Below are 19,567 nucleotides of genomic sequence, written 5' to 3'. Positions count from 1 at the left end.
GGTACTTTAATGACAAATACTATGCATTCAATTACTGAAGTGCCATAGGGTTAGAAATAATCAGTTTCTATCTGATGTAACTTTTTCAGCCCCAAGGTGCTTGAATCAAACTAATCTTCTGGGGGATTGTAGGATGAGCTTCCTTAGCCAGTCAGTTAACTTTAAAATGGGCACAGATTTGGGGCACCTGGGTGGCTCAGTGGTTGAGAGTCTGCCTTCGGCTCAGCGCATGATCACATAGTCCTGGGGTCGAGTCTGGCATCGGGCTCCTGCAGGGAGCCTGCTTGTCACTCTACCAATGTCTCTGCCTCTCTCTCTCTGTCTCTCATGAATAAATAAAATCTTAAAAAAAAAAAAAAAAAAAAAAAAAAAGGCACGGATTTGCTCCCAATACCCAAAGGAAGATGAGAGAAATGGAAGGTCACATAGCTGCATACTTAGTTCAGTGAAGTTCACTAGGGGTGGGGAAAAGGGGATAAAAGGCTAAAAAAGAGAAACATCAAGAAAGGCAGAAAACATCACTTTTTTTTTAAAGATTTTATTTATTTATTCATGAGAGACACAGAGAGAGAGAGAGAGAGGCAGAGACACAGGCAGAGGGAGAAGCAGGCTCCACAGAGGGAGCCGACGTGGGACTTTGATCCTTGGTCTCCAGGATCACGTCCTGGTCGGAAGGTGGCGCTAAATCGCTGAGCCACCCGGGCTGCCCCACCATCACTTTTTTATCCCAATGTTCTCTGAGGTTGTTTTTGCTAGGAATCCTCCATGTACAAGAGGGAAGGAGGGTTAACGTAGTTAAGATCCTTCTCCTGGCCTGAAATACTCTTCTCCTGCCTTGGACTCCTGTTCACTTTTGAAACCCATTCATTTTACCTCTCCTGTGTCATCCTCCCTGAGCCCTCCAGCAGCCTGCTCTGTGACCCCACAGCACGCCATATATGTCAACCCATGCTCGTGCTTCTTTAGATTGAAAGCAACAAAGACCAACTGTGAAAAATGAGGAGGCCAATCATGTCTTGGTTCTCTAATCCTGACCATGAGAGACAATGCCCAGGGGTTCACAGAGAATGTGGCACCTCAACTGTACCTGAAATCATAGGCAGAATTCTGAATTCAGCGAAGTCAAGGAGAAGGAAAAAGGAGCTGGAAGGCAAAAGCACATGAGTATATAGGTGATAGGGGTTATGGATGAACAGATAGGAAAAGAAACAGCTTAAACAAAGACAGGGAAGGATAAATCCAAAGAATGTTACCAGGGAAGAGCTCAGTGTGGCTTTGTACAAGGAAATGTGGAAGAGTGGGGACGGGGCGCGTGAGGTTTGTTTTTTTTTGTTGTTGTTGTTTTTAATTAAAAAAAAATTAAAAAAAAAAAAAAGGAAATGTGGAAGACAGGACTAGAAAGGTAATCTAGAAAAGGTATCCACATACCTTAAATGCCAAACAAATGAATGGATTATATTCTACAGATAACTAGAAACAAGGGAGTTCATAATCAGTTATATACTCTAGGAAAAGCACTTCGATAGCACCTTAGATGGTTGGTGGAGGGAAAGAGGCCCTTAAAAGATGCAAACAGATCAAGGCCATGTACACACATGCAAACTGGACACACTGGACACACTGCTTAAAGTAACGGCAACTTCCAAACTGACCAAACACAAATATCATCATCATCACTCATGGCCCAACAGTGCTCAGCACTAACAGTTTCCCCTGTCCCTGGAAATCCCTCTCACTGACATACCTAAGAACCATGCTTGCCATTGAAGATGTTCAAAGACAGTTCTGAACTTTCAGCAATGGACATTACTGACTCAAATACACCAAGGCTGCCAACTCTCAGCACTTCAAGAAAGGCAAGCAGTAAACAAATGAGTTTATGTCAGCTGATCTGTTTTCTGACACTGATCAGAGCATGAGGCTTTGGTGGTTAAGGAGGGTATACCTTGGATTCCAGCCTAGTTCTGTCACTTACTAATAAGCATGTGACTTCAGCTGAGTTATCTCACCTCTCTGAACCCCAGTCTCATCTACAAAATAGAAATACGACAGTACCTACAAACTTAGAAGACTGCCTGAGTTAACATACTCGAGTCCTCAACATCAAGGCTGGCTCACGATCACTACAATCATTACTGTTGTAGGAGCACTCTTCCTGGTCTAGTCTGGTTCAACAGTTACTCCCTGGCCACCAGTGACTCTACTGCTAGCGCAAATGAAAGCCAAGGGAAGTAACAGATGTAGGGAAGCAGAGAGAGAGAGGGGAGAAAGAAATCAGACCAGACCAGAGCGAGAAAAGTCTGACCTGATCAATGAAACAGACTCTGAAGGGAAATCCAAAGATGGGTGGTGGCGGGCTTGTACTTTCCCCAGTGGTACCTGAAGAGACGTCAAAATTCTGCTAGGTGTGTTGAATGTGCCTCTAGGCAGTTAGTCAGCTTCCCCTAGCCAGAGGCAATATACAGGACTGGGACTCAGACCTGTGATCAAGGGGTCACTATAGGATCATCCTGTGAGCATGGTGCCCACACAAGTCAAAACCCTGAGAAATTCTACTTTTTTTTTTTTTTGCTTTTCTAAAAATTTAACTCTTTTTTTCTCCCCATATTTTATTAAGAAAAGTTTCAAACACACAGAAAGCTGGGGAAATGGTATATCCACCATCTACACTTAATAATTAACAGTTTATTTATCTGTACATGTATATTTTTTCTGAACAACCTGAAAGTAAATTGCATATACTATGATACCATACCTAAGTACTTTGACATTTATCTCCCCAAATTAAGATACTCTCCTAAATAATCATAATACCAGTATCACATCTAGGAAAACTAATAATAAACTGAGTTCCTGACACTGTTAAGATGCAATAGGGTCTACATACATCTCGAAAATAAAAGCTGGTTTGTATGTTTCACTATCAGGGATGCCCTGAATGAGAAGGACCATGACTTGCTCTTCCACTGTATCAACAAGCTATGAGGAGGATAAAGTCAAGTGCCTTAGGACCTGTCCTAAGGTGCTTTCAATAAGCACCATGGCTCCCCTCAAGATCTTCAAGAAAGGCTTGTAAAATGTACCTAACAATGCATATTTCTGATTATAAGGGCTTTTTTTCCTTCTGATTTCTTCTTTCTTGGATTTTCTTTTCCTTTTTTTTATTTTTTTCACTGTGGGTAGAATATTATAATCAGGAAACTTTTCTTAAAGTAACTTTGAAGTTACTTGAAGTAATTAACAGCTCCAGTATTGATGTTTCTTCACCTTCTAAATCACTGCAGTTAGGGGCACCTGGGTAGCTCAGTTGGTTAAGCATCTGCCTTCGGCTTGGGTCATGATCCCAGGGTCCTGGGATCGAGCCCCACATTGGGCTCCCTGCTCTGTGGGGAGCCTGCTACTCCCTCTCTCTCTGTTGTTCCCCCTGCTTGTGTGCTCTCTCACACATACACTCTCTCCAATAAATAAATAAAAATCTTCTTTAAAAAATCGCTGCAGTTAGATATAAGGCAAGAAACAGAAGGTTCTAAGATAACCTACCAACATGACTATCTTATGGAATGTAACTAAACTGATAGGTTTCTGTATTATATATATGTTGTAAAGCTTTATACTGTCTAGGAACCATATTTAACTGTTTTTTTTTAAAGATTTTATTTATTTATTCATAGAGATGCAGAGAGAGAGAGGCAGAGACACAGGCAGAGGGAGAAGCAGGCTCCATGCAGAGAGCCTGACGTGGGACTCGATCCAGGGTCTCCAGGATCACGCCCCGGGCTGTAGGAGGCGCTAAACCGCTGCGCCACCGGGGCTGCCCTTTAACTGGTTTAAAATGGTATTTGTGGCCATTCTATGAAAAGGCAGACATTCAAGCCCTTGGTCAGAAATATAATCCCATATTACAAATGTTTCTATGGAAAAACAGGATCATCTTCATTTTAACTTCCTAGATCTTTTCCAGGGATACAGTCCTCACCATGGGAAAGTCTCATGCAAAATCAAAGGAAATATAATGGAATAGCTCTTTGAAGGAGGCATCCTACTTACCACTTGCTTTTTCTAGAACATGTGGATTATACCTGTTTTATTCTGACACTTACTTGTTTATTTATTTAAGGGTTGGATGGTGAAGGGCAAAGGGAGAGAGAGAGAATTGTAAGCAGGCTCCATGTTCAGCACAGAACCCGCCTGGGGCTTGATCTCATATCCCTGAGATCATGACCTGAGCAGAAATCAAAAGTTGGATGCTTAACTGATTGAGCCACCCAGGGACCCCCACTGACATGTAACTTAGATGGTAACACCAAACACTAGGTTAAGTCCTTACCAATTAGCATTTTAAAAAAAGAAGAAGAAAACACTTACCAGACTGGTGCTATGAGCAGGCTCCAGTGCAGCCCTAGCCGAGGTTTCTTCCTGGCCCGTCACATTCGCCCCAGTGGGATTTTCCTGGGCCAGCCCGAGACCCTGCCCACTGCTCGTACTCCTCAGCTTATCTGCGAATCGCTGGTTTTCTTTCTCTAGCTTGATTTTGGCTAACTGTGCTTCCAACATCCAATGTTCTTTCTCTTGCTCCAGTTTAGAGATCTTTTCCAAACTCTGCTGAACCTTGAAAAGCAACAAGAGTTCTACACTTTAGATGATGATGCAGAAAAAAACCTAGTGGCTCAAGAAAGGCTTCACAGAACATCAACCCCAACTACTTCCCAGAGGTGAAAACAAAAAGCCTGATTGTTAAACAGGGCAAAGGAAATACTGAACAAAACACAAGAGGCACAACTGGAAACTGAGGAAGTGAAGAATAAAATTAAAAATCTCTATTCATCCAAAGATATCAAGAGAGTGGAAAGGAAAGCCACAAAATGGAAGGCATCTGCAAAGCATGTATCCAACAGAGGACTCATATCTCAAATATATCAAAAACTCCTACAAATTAGTAAGAAAAAGACAGCCCAAAAGAAAAATAGAGGGGGGAGGGGATCCCTGGGTGGCACAGCGGTTTACGCCTGCCTTTGGCCTAGGGCGCGATCCTGGAGACCCGGGATCGAATCCCACGTCGGGCTCCCGGTGCATGGAGCCTGCTTCTCCCTCTGCCTGTGTCTCTGCCTCTCTCTCTCTCTCTCTCTGTGTGACTATCATAAATGAATGAATGAATGAATGAATGAATGAATGAATGAATGAAAAAGAAAGAAAGAAAGAAAGAAAGAAAGAAAGAAAGAAAGAAAGAAAGAAAGAAAGAAAGAAAGAAAAAGAAAGAAAGAAAGAAAAAAATAGAGGGGGGGAAAACACAAGGACACCGAACAAGACTAAAAACATAAAAAAGAAGGTATTCAAGGTCACTATCAAGAAAAGGCAATTTAAAACCACCCACATGACTAAAATTAAAAAGGCAGAAAATACAAAGGTGAGCATGCTTGTGGAGCAACTGGAACTACCATATAGTGCTAGGAGGACTGGAATTTGGGACAAACACTTCGAAAAACTATTAGGCTAGATTTTTAAAGCTGACAACATCATATCCTATGACCCAGCAATTCTGCTTCCTGGTGTACACTCAACAGAGGATGCACGTTTACCAGAAGACATGGGTAAGGACACTCACAGTAGCATTATGATAGCCAAACACCTGAAACCACTCAAATACAGTCAGTAAAAGAGAATAATGCATATTCACACAGTAGAATACTAAACAACAATGAAAATGGACAGACTACATTCACATATAACAGATGAATATCACAAATATGTTAAACGAAAGAAACCAGACCTGAATATATATATTATTATATATAATAATATATAACCAGGTTATATATTATTATAACCTCATTTAATGAAAATTCTGTTTACTGAACTTTTCACTAATCTACTATATTAGAACACAGGATGATAGCTCTCTTTGGGGGCAAGGAGAGTAATACCTGGAAAAAGGCATGAGGAAGGCTTCCAGTAATTTTTTTAAAGGTATACCTTACAAAAAGAAATGTTCTTTTTTAAAAATTTTATCTAGGTGCTCATTACATCAGTATGTTTATTTGTGAAAATTCATTGGGATATACAGTTGACCCTTGAACAACCCAGGTCTGAACTACATGGATCCACTTACACAAGGCTTTTTTTCAATAAACACAGTACACTACTACAAATGTATTTTCTCTTTCTGACGATTTTCTTAGTAACATCTTTTCTCTAGCTTACTTAATTGTAAGAATGCAGTATATAATACACATAATATACAAAATATGTGTTAATCAGCTGTTTATGTTATTAGTAAAGCTTCCAGTCAACAGAAGGCTATTAGTAGTTAAGTTTTGGAGGAGTCAAAAGTTAGGGGGGGTGGTCAATGCCCCTAACCCTCATGTTGTTCAAGAGTCAACCATACATTAATTATTTGTACACTTTTCTTAAGTACGTTACATTCCCTTCAGTAAGAAGTTTAAAAAACTAATTCTCAGGACAAATAAAAGCTTGAAATTACATGAAAATTAAAGTAATCTTATAGTAAATTCCAATGCTCTACCAACTATCATGGTTGAGCAATTACTATGCAGCAGATGCTGTTCATGGTACTTTCCTGCCATTATCCCACTGAAGCCTCACAATCCTTCAATTCTCATTTCTCAAAGAGCAGAACTAAAGCCCCCAGCAGCTGAACCACCTGCTAAGCTAGCAAATGGCAGAGCAAGGATTTGGGACCCCATCTGTCTGGCTCACAACTCTGATTCTTTTCACTGTATCACACTGCCTCCCATTGGCTCAATTAATCCCTACACGACCCTGAAAGGCAGATATTATTCTCACTTCAGAGAGGCAGGAAGTAACACCCAGAGTGCTTCTCAGACTAGCCTGCAGCTGGTCAATGGCAGAGTGGGAAAAGCAACAGCTCTGCAGCCACAGTTCTCCCACTTCCCAGCTACTCTGGGTAAAAGCTGCTTACTTTCTTTGAGTCTTACTTTCCTTACATAAAATAAGAAGATTGAAAATCAATTTTTAAAGTATTCTACATTTTATCGTTTATCGCAGGATTTTTGTTTCTCAGGAATTACTCTCTGAATTAAATTTTTAGTTCCAACTTCATAGCATATTAATGTTGAAAAGATAAGTGATATAGGCCAGCACAGACAAAATAAAAGTCTTGGGTGAACTTATTTGCACTCTCTTTGAAGATAAATACTTCAAAAACTTAAGAGCAAGCCTGCTGTTGAAGTAAGTCTCTGATAAAAGCTAAACCAGGTCCAGAGTGCACCAACTTCTGGAAAAGTTAATCCCCCTCACCTCCACCTAGCCCCCAAATTCAATTGACCAACTAAGTGAATATTGGAAATTTTTCATTATTGCTCATTTAAAAAATTAAGATAACTCATTGAGTCTCTAACTCCTATTTTTTTTTTTGCCTTATTTCCATTTAAATCTAATGCGTAGCAAAAAAAAAAAAAGAACTACTGCATCTCAGGTGTGTTAATATCACTTTGGTGGCAATTACAATACCAACTGAATCAAAATGACTTATTTAGAGTATCAACAAATGTTCTTGAATGAATTATGCTCATGGTGCTTTTCACTACGTGTTAAACAATTAATTTTACATGTTTACTTATATTGCCTTTTAAATGGTTCTATCTGTGTTAAAAGGCTTCTCCAGGGGATTTAACATCTATGCTCAATTAACAAGTGGCATGATTTATCAGGTGCCATACCTGTTGTGCAAGGCCTTCTCGACTTTCAGTAGAGCTAAGAAGGACCCGGCGGTTTGCCAGTGCTTCTTCGTAAGGCACAGACTCCAAGAGCGGCTATGGAAAAAGCATCATAAGAGTTAAAGAGAGCATAGCATTCCCTGATCTTATCTACATGAATAAGAATGCTAAATGGGGTTCAATCATAAACTCAGATACACGCCAACATATACTGCTTCCTTTACTAATGTGACAAGGAACTTTTTTTAAAGAAAAATAATAAAGAGGGACTTGTCATTCCACTTATAATCTACACTAACTAAAACCATACGCACTTGAACCGAATACCAGATGATTTCACTTCTACGTGAAATCTAAAACACAAAACAAATTTAAAAAAAAAATAGAAACAGACTCAGATACAGAGAACAATCAGATGGTTGTCAGGTGGGAGGGGAGTGGGAACATGGGCAAAACAGGGAAAGGGGATTAAAAGGTACAAACTTCCTGTTATAAAATAAATAAGACATGGGATACAAATGTACAGCATAAAGGATATAAGTAGTAACTTTTTTTTTTAATTTTTTTATTTTTATTTATTTATGATAGTCAGAGAGAGAGAGAGAGAGAGAGAGAGAGAGGCAGAAACATAGGCAGAGGGAGAAGCAGGCTCCATGCAACGGGAGCCCGACGTGGGATTCAATCCCGGGTCTCCAGGATCGCGCCCTGGGCCAAAGGCAGGCGCTAAACCGCTGCGCCACCCAGGGATCCCGAGTAACTTTGTATGGTAACAAATGGTTGCTAGACTTATCTTAGTGATCACTTTGTGATATATATAAATGTTGAGTCATTATGTGGTACACCTTAAACTATATGATACTGTATGTCACTTATATCTCAATTTAAAAAATAAAAAAGCAGATTACCAAGAGATGGGGCAGAGAAGCAGGAGTAAAGATTACTATGAGGCATTGTCTTGTCCATGATTTCAAAGGTGTAGACAATGTCAAAACCTATCAAATTGTAAGCTTCAAATATATGCAATTTTGGGGCACCTGGGTGACTCAGAGATGAGTGTCTGCCTTCGGCTCAGGGTATGATCCCGGGGTCCTGGGATGGAGTCCCGTATCAGGCTCCCCACAGGGAGCCTGCTTCTCTCTCTATGTCTCTGCCTCTCTCTGTGTGTCTCTCATGAATAAATAAATAAAATCTTTAAAAATACACATATATGCAGTTTTTGTATGCCAATTAAATCCCCAATAAAACTTTCCAAAACAAACAAAAATAGATAAAAGAGGAGGACAGAAAATCTAGAAACACACAAAAGCACAGACAAAAAGATGTTACGTGATAAATGGTGCATTTTTTTAATCAGTGGAGAAAGAACAGACTGGATAAACACTGTAAGGACAACCAGTTAATAATTTAGAAAAATATCTACTTAGATCCCCTTTTCACACCCATATCAGAATGAATCTAAGATGGATTAAAGACTTGAACTTAAAAATTTAGACCATGAAAATAATGGAAGAAAATGTAGGTGAGGGCAGCGCGGGTGGCTCAGTGGTTTGGCGCTGCCTTTGGCCCGGGGCATGACCCGGGGGTCTGGGATCGAGTCCCACATGGGGCTCCCTCCATGGAGCCTGCTTCTCCCTCTGCCTGTGTCTCTGCCTCTCTCTCTCTCTCTCTCAAGAATAAATAAATAAAATCTTAAAAAAAAAAAAAAGAAAATGTAGGTGAACATTTCTAGAGTCTTGAAAAGTATCCCTGGCTGAGAATCACCACCATAAAGAAAAAGACTGTAATGATATAAGAATTAAAACTTAATATTTTGAAAAAATACTACAGCAAACTAGGGGAAATACTTGACATAGTACATAGTACACAGACACAGTACTGACATCTTTTACTATAAAAAATTAAAAATTAAATAAAATTCTTAGTATACTAGGGAGCTCTTTCAACCCTAATTAGGAACATTTTTCTAAAAATAGGTTAACAATGAACAGAGAACTGACAGAATGAATATAAACAATAACTTTACAAAAGGACATTCCACTTCAATAAGCAAAGAAATGCAAATTAAAATAACAATAAAAAACCTCTTGTCTCTGAGATAGATAATTATTAAGTTCATGGGTTAAATGTATACTTCTACTGCTGATAAACTACAAATAGGTAACCTTCTGAAGTGTAGTCTGGGAAAAATGTGCCAAAATTTGGAAGATTTACAGACTTTGAAGCAATTCCATTTTGGGAAATTAATCTTAAAGACATAATTAATTAGACAAATATAGGGATATGGGTAGCCCTATACATTGTTAAGAGTATAAAACTGTACAGCTACTCTTAAGGACAATTTACAATAAACATGAAAGTTTTAAATGTGCAAACCACACAATCCATAATATTCTACTGCTCAATATTCCATACAAGTGCCTGAGGTATTTATAAAGTTATTCACTGCAGTATTATCATAATAGTAAAAAACTGCAATGAACTAAATGCCCACCAATAGGGAATACCTAAATGAGCCACAGAACATCCATATTATAGAATAGCCACCATAGGTTAATGACACAGATCTCTAAAACATTTTTTCTTTTTTTAAAAAAATATATTTGACAATGTTACTTTAGTTTCAGGTGTACAACATAGTGATTCTGCAATTCTATACATCTAAAACATTTTAAGTTTTTTTAAGTTGTTTTTTTTTTTTTAGTTCTCTCTACACACAAAGTAGGGCTCAAACTCAGGACCCTGAGATCAAGAGTTAAATGTTCTCACTGAGCCAGCCAAGCATCCCTAAAACGTTTTAAATGAAAAAAATCAAGTTGCACAATGAAACGTAGATTTTAGGTTAAAAAAAGAAAGAAAGAAAACTCTATTTATTGTATATTGTCTGGAAGTTTAGATAAATGCTCCAAGAGTTTGGAGGATTATATGCCAAATTGAGTACTATAGTCACCTCTGAAGAGAAAGTGGAATTAGGGACTGAATTTTAGTTGTAATGCTCTAATGTAATGTAAGAAGGGGTTTATGCATTATATATAACTAACTGTTTTAAAAAATTAGGGAAAAAGGTAATAACAAAGGCACAAAAAGTTGCATGTGCAAGAATATCTTCTGTAGTGCTGCATATAATAGTGAAAAACAGAAAACAACCTAAATATCCACAAGCAATGGATTGGTTAATTAAATTATCACACAATTTACAGAATGAAATACTGTAACAATTATTTATAGACCTATATTATTTGATACATAAAAATCACAATTTTTATATCCATGATTCACTAAGAGGAAAAAACCAGATTCTGAAATAGTATACATATTCAGATACACCGCTTTTCATGGCAAATACATGTGTGTATTTCCTTGTGTGTGCAAACATGCACCAAAAGGTTTTTGGATATAGATATACTCTAATAAAGTAGCTACCTCTGGATGGTGGGGATCTGGTGCAACTATAATTTTCGTCTTCACATACTGCTGTATCTTCTGACTTCTTTTTGCAATGACCTTGTATTCTGATATTTAGGAAAAAATTATAAATATATTTCTATTTTTTTGTTTCTACAAGTTTGAGATTTCTGAAGTTTGATACTTACTGGCTGCCTGGCTGCCTCATTCTAGACACTCCTACCGGGAACTTGGGGACATGAGTTCAACATGGCCTATGCATAGATCACACATTCATTAAGATGTAGGTCTCTGTCACCTCCTCCTTCCCAAAGACCTCCCCCAGTACCCACCGACCAGCTGTGCCCCCAGTTGTGTAAAATCTAAACAATATGAACTTGGAAAGACTCTTGCAATTCTCTGGAATGATTCCTGATTTTTCCTCTGATATGAATTCAACGGCAGCGCACAAACCTTTCTCAGAGCCTTCATGTAGGCAGCAGCTTTTTTCTTGTACTGCAGCATGCATTCAGCTGAAAGAGGACTAATGAAGCCACTCGCTGTCTTAGGCCCGTAGCTCAGAGAAGCAATGAAGTAGTCCACATTGTTACTGAAGAAAGATGCGATCTAAACCAAGTGTGACAAGAAGATAGATTTTGTTTTCCAGTAATATATCTAACATATATATCTAATAGTTTTTGGAGCAGTTAAAGTTGCTGAGAATGGAAATGAAATTTCAACACCTGCCCTAAAGCCCATACTTACTTATTTAAGGAGAATACCTAGGGCGATGATTTGTAATAAAAAGACAATACCAGTATAAAGGTTGAGTCCAGACTTCTGACAGGTCTTAATCTAGACAAATTTCTATTCTTCCTGAAAACCAAGACTAATTCTGGTTTATTCTGTAGATGATGTTCATGAGCTATCTGCCTCAGTGATTTCTGCCACTACTCTCAAAATATCCATGTTTGGATTTATACATTCTATTCGTATTTTAACTTTGAATGCTTCAAATTCCAACATGAGACATGACATGGCATCTTAAGTAATGTCCAGGAAGGTTAGTAGCCAGAAAAACTAAAGTGTTATTAGATACATTGAAGAATATCCTATTTTGATAAATGAGAACATGGAGATCAAAATATCCTACACCTTGGCAGAAATTGTTCAAAAAGGAAGCAACAAATCGCTAATGGTCTGAAAGTTTAAATTTCTTCATCAATTATTCTACTACGTCAAATGAAATTCTACATGAGGTAGTATTCGAAAAAATAAAGGATTCTAAGCCTTATATTCCTTCTAATGACATAGAGAATCACATACCGAGGGTTTGCATTTTAGGTCACAACAGTATACGGTGAGGTTTATCCCTTTTCCTCCTTTTAATATTTGTACACTTCCTAAATGTTCTTCAATGTGCATATATGACATTTTCTTACTGGGCTTTTAAAAATCATACACTATAAAATTTTGCTTAATCAAATCATATTAGCTAAGAATTAAACTGCTACCGACTAATGTTAGTTCAGATACTTATTTCAGTTAAAAACCACTTATAAAAATTCAGAATGAAGATCATAGACCTATCCTTGAGACATTTTAAGGTTTCAGGTAAAACAATTCTAAAATTAGCTGTGAGGATCTAGGTATTTAATATTTCAGAGTTTTCATAAAAGGTGAAAAATGCAGAGATTCCTTTAAAATGTCAATGTTCCCTTTATCTAGAATTTTTCTTAATGGAATCTAAGTTAGAATTATCTTCAGAAAGCTTCAGCAGCCTATAGATGTAAGCGTTCAAGAGGGAGCAGCAGGGATGCTCTTCTGGCGGAGGAACCCTGTAGGCACAGATCTGTGAACTGACAGGACCTTTAATGATGGCCCCAAACTCTAGCAACATGTCACAAAGACCAGTCTGAGTCTGGGAAAGATGACACTGAATATATTATATGATCTGTGATCACTTCTGATTAACTTAATTACCCGAAAAAAAAAAAAAGTGCTTCTATTATAGACAACCTGTCAGAAAAATAATGGTATATAAATACGGATAGAGAAATTTCCTTGAGAAATTAGGTTGCATCTGCTGAAATAAATGAAGATAGCTCTGAATACAGTCCTTCAGGTTACACACATAAGGGCTATTCTCAGAGAAATCTGAATCACTAAAGGCACATGAACACATACTGAGAACGGGACAAGTGCTGAAACCAGAATATCCAAGATAGAATTTTTAGAGAAAATGCATTTTGGTCAGTTTATAATAATTAAGTGCTTAATGATCCAAATGATCATATCTAGTATTAATGGCTCAATGAAAAGACACATGTTGAAATCACCTTAAAAGCACTTAAGAAATAAAATCACACTCTGTGTCTCTCATGAATAAATAAATAAAATCTTAAAAAAAAAAAAAAAAAAAAAAAAGAGGGGGATCCCTGGGTGGCTCAGCAATCTGGTGCCTGCCTTTGGCCCAGGGTGCAATCCTGGAGTCCAGGGATCAAGTCCCGGGTCGGACTCCCGGCATGGAGCCTGCTTCTTCCTCTGCCTGTGTCTCTGCCTCTCTCTCTCTCTCTGTGTGTCTATCATAAATAAATAAATAAATCTTAAAAAAAAAAAAGAAAGAAAGAAAACCACAGACGTAGCACTGTAACAAATGTTACCAAAAACAACAAAAAATACTAAAAGGGAAAAAAAAAATATTAATGAAGGTTTTATTGGTTCTTTTTTCTTTTTATATATGTTCCCAATTTCTATAAAGCAGACATTTGATATACACAAAGATGTGTACTGATCATCAAGTATCTTCCTAAAAAAGAAACTGTGAGTGATCTACTTACTCATCACATATGCTAATCAGTCACAGTCACTCCCATATTGCTTTATTTATTTATTTTTTTTAAGATTTTATTTATTTATTCATGATAGTCACACAGAGAGAGACAGAGAGGCAGAGACACAGGCAGAGGGAGAAGCAGGCTCCATGCAGGGAGCCCGACGTGGGATTTGATCCCGGGTCTCCAGGATCGCGCCCCAGGCCAAAGGCAGGCACCAAACCGCTGCGCCACCCAGGGATCCCCCCATATTGATTTAAATATTGGGTAGGGAGAAGGAAAAAGGAGACAACTTTATTTTACAAAAAAGTCGGATATTCCAAAGTCCTTTTACAGATTAGTTTCCCTGTGTCATTCAAGGGGAAAAAAGGAGCTTACTTAAAAATTAAATTTAATGTCAATATAAACCAGAGAAAACTTACCTTTCCTGCTCCATTTGTTAATGCCACTACTGATGACAGGATACAGTCATTCGTTGTAATGAGCTTCTGTGTTGCTGTTGGAAGTTCATGCTCTATTGCAGCTTTCTGACTGTAATGTTTAGAAATATCTATAAAAGCAATCAAATGGAAATTATTATTATCCATATACAAATTGCATATCTACTCTTAGAGACATACACAGTAATATTTGAACAGCAACAACAAAAATGGTCCCAACTCTAACAGGATCACCCTGAGTAGGTCACAAATCCATGTGGAAAGAATAGAGACAAATGAGGGTCTCTCTTTTTTTTTTTTAATTCATTTATTCATTCATTCATTCATTCATTCATGATAGACATAGAGAGAGAGAGAGAGGCAGAGACACAGGCAGAGGGAGAAGCAGGCTCCATGCCGGGAGCCCGATGCAGGACTTGATCCTAGGACTCCAGGATCGCGCCCTGGGCCAAAGGCAGACGCTAAAGCGCTGAGCCACCCAGGGATCCCCAAATAAGGGTCTCTTAACACCATCTCGGTGTCTCCATTACAGCCACCAGCTTGTGGATCTGATTATCCCTCATTTGAGTGTTTACCCTTATTCTAGTGCTGGGTAAATGACCCTGACCAGTATTTACCAGTTAAAAACGCTGTTTGGATAGTCTGGGCAGGCACAAATGAAAATTTATCTTGTACTCATATAAGCGAACCACGGGGCTGGAACAGAACAACTAACACAGGTACAATGTCCCGCAACCCTCACTGGACCTTAGCTAGTTTGCTAGCACACACCCTAACACTGGCAAGGGTCTGCAGAGCCAAACCGGGAGTTAACACTCCCCTGCCTGGCTTCACAGGCTACATCCTCCAATCCCCAAATATTCCAACAAAGCCTGTGGTTAGAAAAGCACAGGAGAGGGACACCTAGTGGTTCAGCAGTGGAGTCTCTGCCTTCGGCTCATAGCATGGTCCTGGTCCGGGGATCAAGGCCTGAATTGGCCTCCCTGTGGGGAGCCTGCTTCTCCCTCTGTGTCTCTGCCTCTCTCACAGATAAATAAAATCTTTAAAAAAATGTAAAAAGCACATGAGAGAGAGACTTAGATAAAAGTGTTAAGAGAAATTGCAGTGATGAAACTGGCCAAACAACTAAACTTGGGGGTTTTCTGGGTCTCTGAGAAAGAATGATTTTGTCCTGTAAATAAGGGATAGTGGGAGAATTCTTAAGACAACACTGATTTACAAGGAAGGGTAATTATATTTTTAAATAACAAAGTGTTCACAATTCATTCCCCTCTGAATGGTTTTAGAATATTTCATTCACAACAGCATTATCATTACCAGCAAGGTGAAAAATAAATCACAAAATATGAAAATTAATTTTTATAACAGATGTGTATGCAGAGAATTGCATTTACTCAGAATCAAGGAATCTAGTTGATTTTAGACTATGGAGAATTAAAAAGAAATAAGACTAGTTAGAAAGAAATGGTATTTGAGGTTTAACCTGATATGATCATGCTATTTTAACACAAAATCATTATTTTATGGATAGAATTATTTTTACTAAAATTTTAAAACTGGAGAATTGTTTTATTTATATATTTAGTATACATATATACGTATATATATAAACTATAATTTAAGATAGTTTTACATTCACAGAAAAGTTACAGAGATTTTCTGTATACTCTTTAGCCAGTTTCCCCTATTGTTAACATCTTACATTACTATGGTACAACTGTCACAGCAAAGGAACCAACTAATTGGTATATTACTCTTATGTTTATATTTTTACAAATAAGTGATTATCCTCTATATATTCATAAGATATCCAAGTGAATAAAAATTCAACTGGAATACTGAACATTTCTTTTTAAGATTTATTTATTTGAGAGAGAGCATGCATATGTGCACACACGAGCTGGGGAGATGGGCAAAGGGAGAGGGAGAGAAAGAATATTCAAGCAGACTCCCCACTGAGCAAGGAGCACAATGAGGGGCTTGATCCCAGGACCCTGACATTATAACCTGAGCCAAAATCAAGGGTCATTCGCTTAACTGAATGAGTCACCGAGGCAACCCACTGAACATTTTTATATACTGAACTTGCTAGTCCCTAACACAGACATTTTCTTTCTACACATCACAGAAAGTTGTAGTTGCTATTTTACTGCAAGTACACAAAGGTATAATACAACTTGGTTGGCAAGTAATCTTAAGTGATTGGTATATGACTGAGATACTTATGAAAGTTATACAATACTATGAATACTGACACGGTTTCAACTGAACAGTGCCACTGTAGTTTGACAGTAATAATCCTCTTGATTCAATTGTTTACTCTTTATTGAGTCCAAATATTTCAATTATTTAGGATGCTCCTTGACATTAAATTTTAAATCCAAAAAGAACAAAGAAACCATGTGACCTACGCCAGAGATTTATTTTTCTGTTTCCTATGAATCTACTTGCTTTAGACCTGAGCCTAAAAATCAACAATTCTCACTTAGAATTCCCTTGTTAAATGATTAATTAATTCCTATTTTGAATCCATGTAGGATAGATATGTTTATAAAACTCTAGCTCTCTTTTTACACTGACACCTGCCTGCCTGCCTGCTGACTTCGATCAAGCAATTACTCAGGGCAAAGCAGGAAAGGAAGAGGTTGAGAGTTCTCTGAAACGCAAAGCTTCTTCTGTTAATACCAGCTGATGTTTCATTCTGAGTCCCTGAGAGATAAACAGTAGTCTTCCATGCTCGGTAAAAAGACCAATTTGAATCATATATCTAACAACAGGACCCCATAATCTTGCCAACTGCCCTTCCTGTTTCCCAATATTCTCTTTATATTATGTTTGCAAGGACAGAAACAAATGGAGGCACTAAGGGGGTTGGGGGGCTGGGGCTCTGATCCTCCCATAAGTTCCATCGACTTATGCCTCAACTGACAACAGTAACATTCTTCAATTTGGGCCACTTGGTGGATTCTTAATCTTATGTATGTATGAATAAAAGCATCTATATAGGGAGGGTCCAGCTGGCTCAGTTGGTGGAGCATGTGACTCTTGATCTAAGGATTGTAGGTATGAGCCCCACAGTGTGGATAGAGATTACTTTTTTAAAAATCTTTAAAAAAAAATCTGTAAAAATCATAGATTAATTAAAATAGAAATAAAACCAAGATTTTTTTTAATGTAAGTGAAGCTTTAAAACCCTTCTTATTGGACAGCTACCCTCCACTTTCTAGCCCCTTCTTTATAGGAATGCAAGAGAAACCACTAGCACAAACAAATCATAATATGGGCCTAGCAAACTTTAGAAAATAGAACCCAAAAATGTAGCAACAGAACTACCTGTGGTTTCAATGGCCTATTTCTCAGTTAACTAAAGTTCTGGAAGAGAGGATCACAGCTAAGTCTGAATTCCTCAAACCCAAAGCTGCATAGGAAAAAGGCACCAACCAGGCTCTTAGTTTCTCTGCACACCAGACTACTTCTGCTGAGTTGGGGCTGATTATGGTCACTGGCCACCAAGAGTATCTATTTAAGCTGTGATTCCCACAGCCAGGGATAGCTCCACAAGTATAATGATTTTTAAAATTCCTCATAATTAGAGACAAGCCACAGAAAGGCTCATTCTCCATACTGAAGGGTAAGATGGGGCTAGCTAATACTGCTGGCACTAAGAAGGGTTCCCTGCCAATCTACATAGGGGCCTGAATATACCTGTCTTGTACATGCTTTCCAACACTTCTAGGCTTTTAAAATTATTTTCTGTGAAACTCGTAATGGGTTCCTAATTGTTACTTCAACACCACAAAGAATATCTAGCATATTATTAATCTGGGCTATTTCTGGCAACTGCTTCTGCCCTTTCCTCCATCTCCTGCCCCAACTGTCTTCAAAAGGAAAAGAAAGGAAGGAAAAACCCTAGAAGCCATGCAGACCTATAGATTAAAAAGTCGACTAAGAATCACAGTTGGCTAAGAATAATATGAAATGTCCTTCAGCCTACTATATTCTTAGTACATAGCAATTAAAAACTGACCAAAGCTTAAAACCAGACCTTCACTTCTTAAGGTTCCCCTGAACAAAACAGGACTTAAAATGGGCACTTTATTTTTATTTTTTATTTTTTTGAAGACTTATTTATTTATTCAGAGAGAGAGAGAGAGAGAGAGAGAAAGAGAGAGGCAGAGACACAGGCAGAGGGAGAAGCAGGCCCCCTGCAGGAAGCCCGACGTGGGATTCGATCCCGGGTCTCCAGGATCACACCCCGGGCTGCAGGCGGTGCCAAACTGCTGCGCCACCAGGGCTGCCCAAAATGGGCACTTTAGATGTAAAAATGCACAGGATGGTGGAAAGCTCTCTTGGAACCTTAAACCCTGGTTTCCTCAATTCCTAAACGCGTGGGCTCTAACGAGTTCGAAATGTTTTGCTAAATGCCTCTGAATGGCATGTCTAGCTTGATAAAATTCACACACCTGCCTTAAATCAGTGCAATGTATTTTTGGCTAAAGTACTGTGCACAAGGGTTTCTCTTCAGCACTTTGTTTACCTTCAGAAATGAAGCAGATGGAAAAAGCAGACGGCGGTGAGCTGTGCACTCCAACATAAGCCAAATGCTACTAAGCCTTTTTCTGGGGTCTATTAGCCTTGGCAGTATTTGTTTAAATCTCATTCAGGCAGATCTGAGAAAGTAAGATGAAGGTTTTCAGCTTATTTATGTTCTTTTCAAGCCTCACCTTTCATGACATCATGAAATCCATGCAGAGCAGCACCAACGTTTGTTAAGACAGAACTGTAGTTTGTCCGAAGGAGTCCATCTGGCTCTGTACCTAGGAAACCAAAATCACAAGTCTAAGCATTTTCCCAGGAGACTTCTGAAAAACTGACAGCCCACCCTCTTCCTCTACTTTTTAAAGATTGCTTGTGATGTTTTGAAAATAATGGCCCTTGAAATCTTTGTAGACACATTCAGATATAATGGTGATAGACACATACAACTGATTTGCATCATCCATATCCACAAATATTTTTAATGGTTAAGAATCAAAATTAAATTGTTACGTAGGATAACATATTTTATGATTCTTTTTGAAATGAAAGTTTGTGAGTTTTCACCTTGTTACTACAAAATGCATTTCTCAATTTTTTCTTTCCCTATACATTATTATTTGTTGAACATAACTAAAAACACCATTATTCAGAGTCCCACTTCTGGCATGACAGCATGAGT

At 38.3% G+C, this 19,567-nt stretch overlaps 1 protein-coding gene across 1 annotated transcript in view; it reads right to left on the bottom strand.

The window, feature by feature from the left end:
• Positions 1-19,567, bottom strand: part of PPP1R21 (protein phosphatase 1 regulatory subunit 21) — a 65,093-nt gene that overhangs the window by 10,096 nt on the left and 35,430 nt on the right. The window contains exons 13-17 of the mRNA XM_072768286.1: positions 19,074-19,166; positions 14,332-14,459; positions 11,550-11,702; positions 7,698-7,790; positions 4,366-4,608 (exon numbers count right to left, since the gene is read on the bottom strand). Coding sequence (XP_072624387.1) covers positions 4,366-4,608; positions 7,698-7,790; positions 11,550-11,702; positions 14,332-14,459; positions 19,074-19,166 — 710 coding nt within the window. The remainder of the gene's footprint in view (positions 1-4,365; positions 4,609-7,697; positions 7,791-11,549; positions 11,703-14,331; positions 14,460-19,073; positions 19,167-19,567) is intronic.

This window comes from Canis lupus, chromosome 11 (assembly GCF_048164855.1).
Source record: "Canis lupus baileyi chromosome 11, mCanLup2.hap1, whole genome shotgun sequence".
Taxonomy (NCBI): Eukaryota; Metazoa; Chordata; class Mammalia; order Carnivora; family Canidae; genus Canis; species Canis lupus.
The sequence above is the reverse complement of the archived record's forward strand: the minus strand, read 5'-3'. Positions and strand labels throughout refer to the sequence as shown.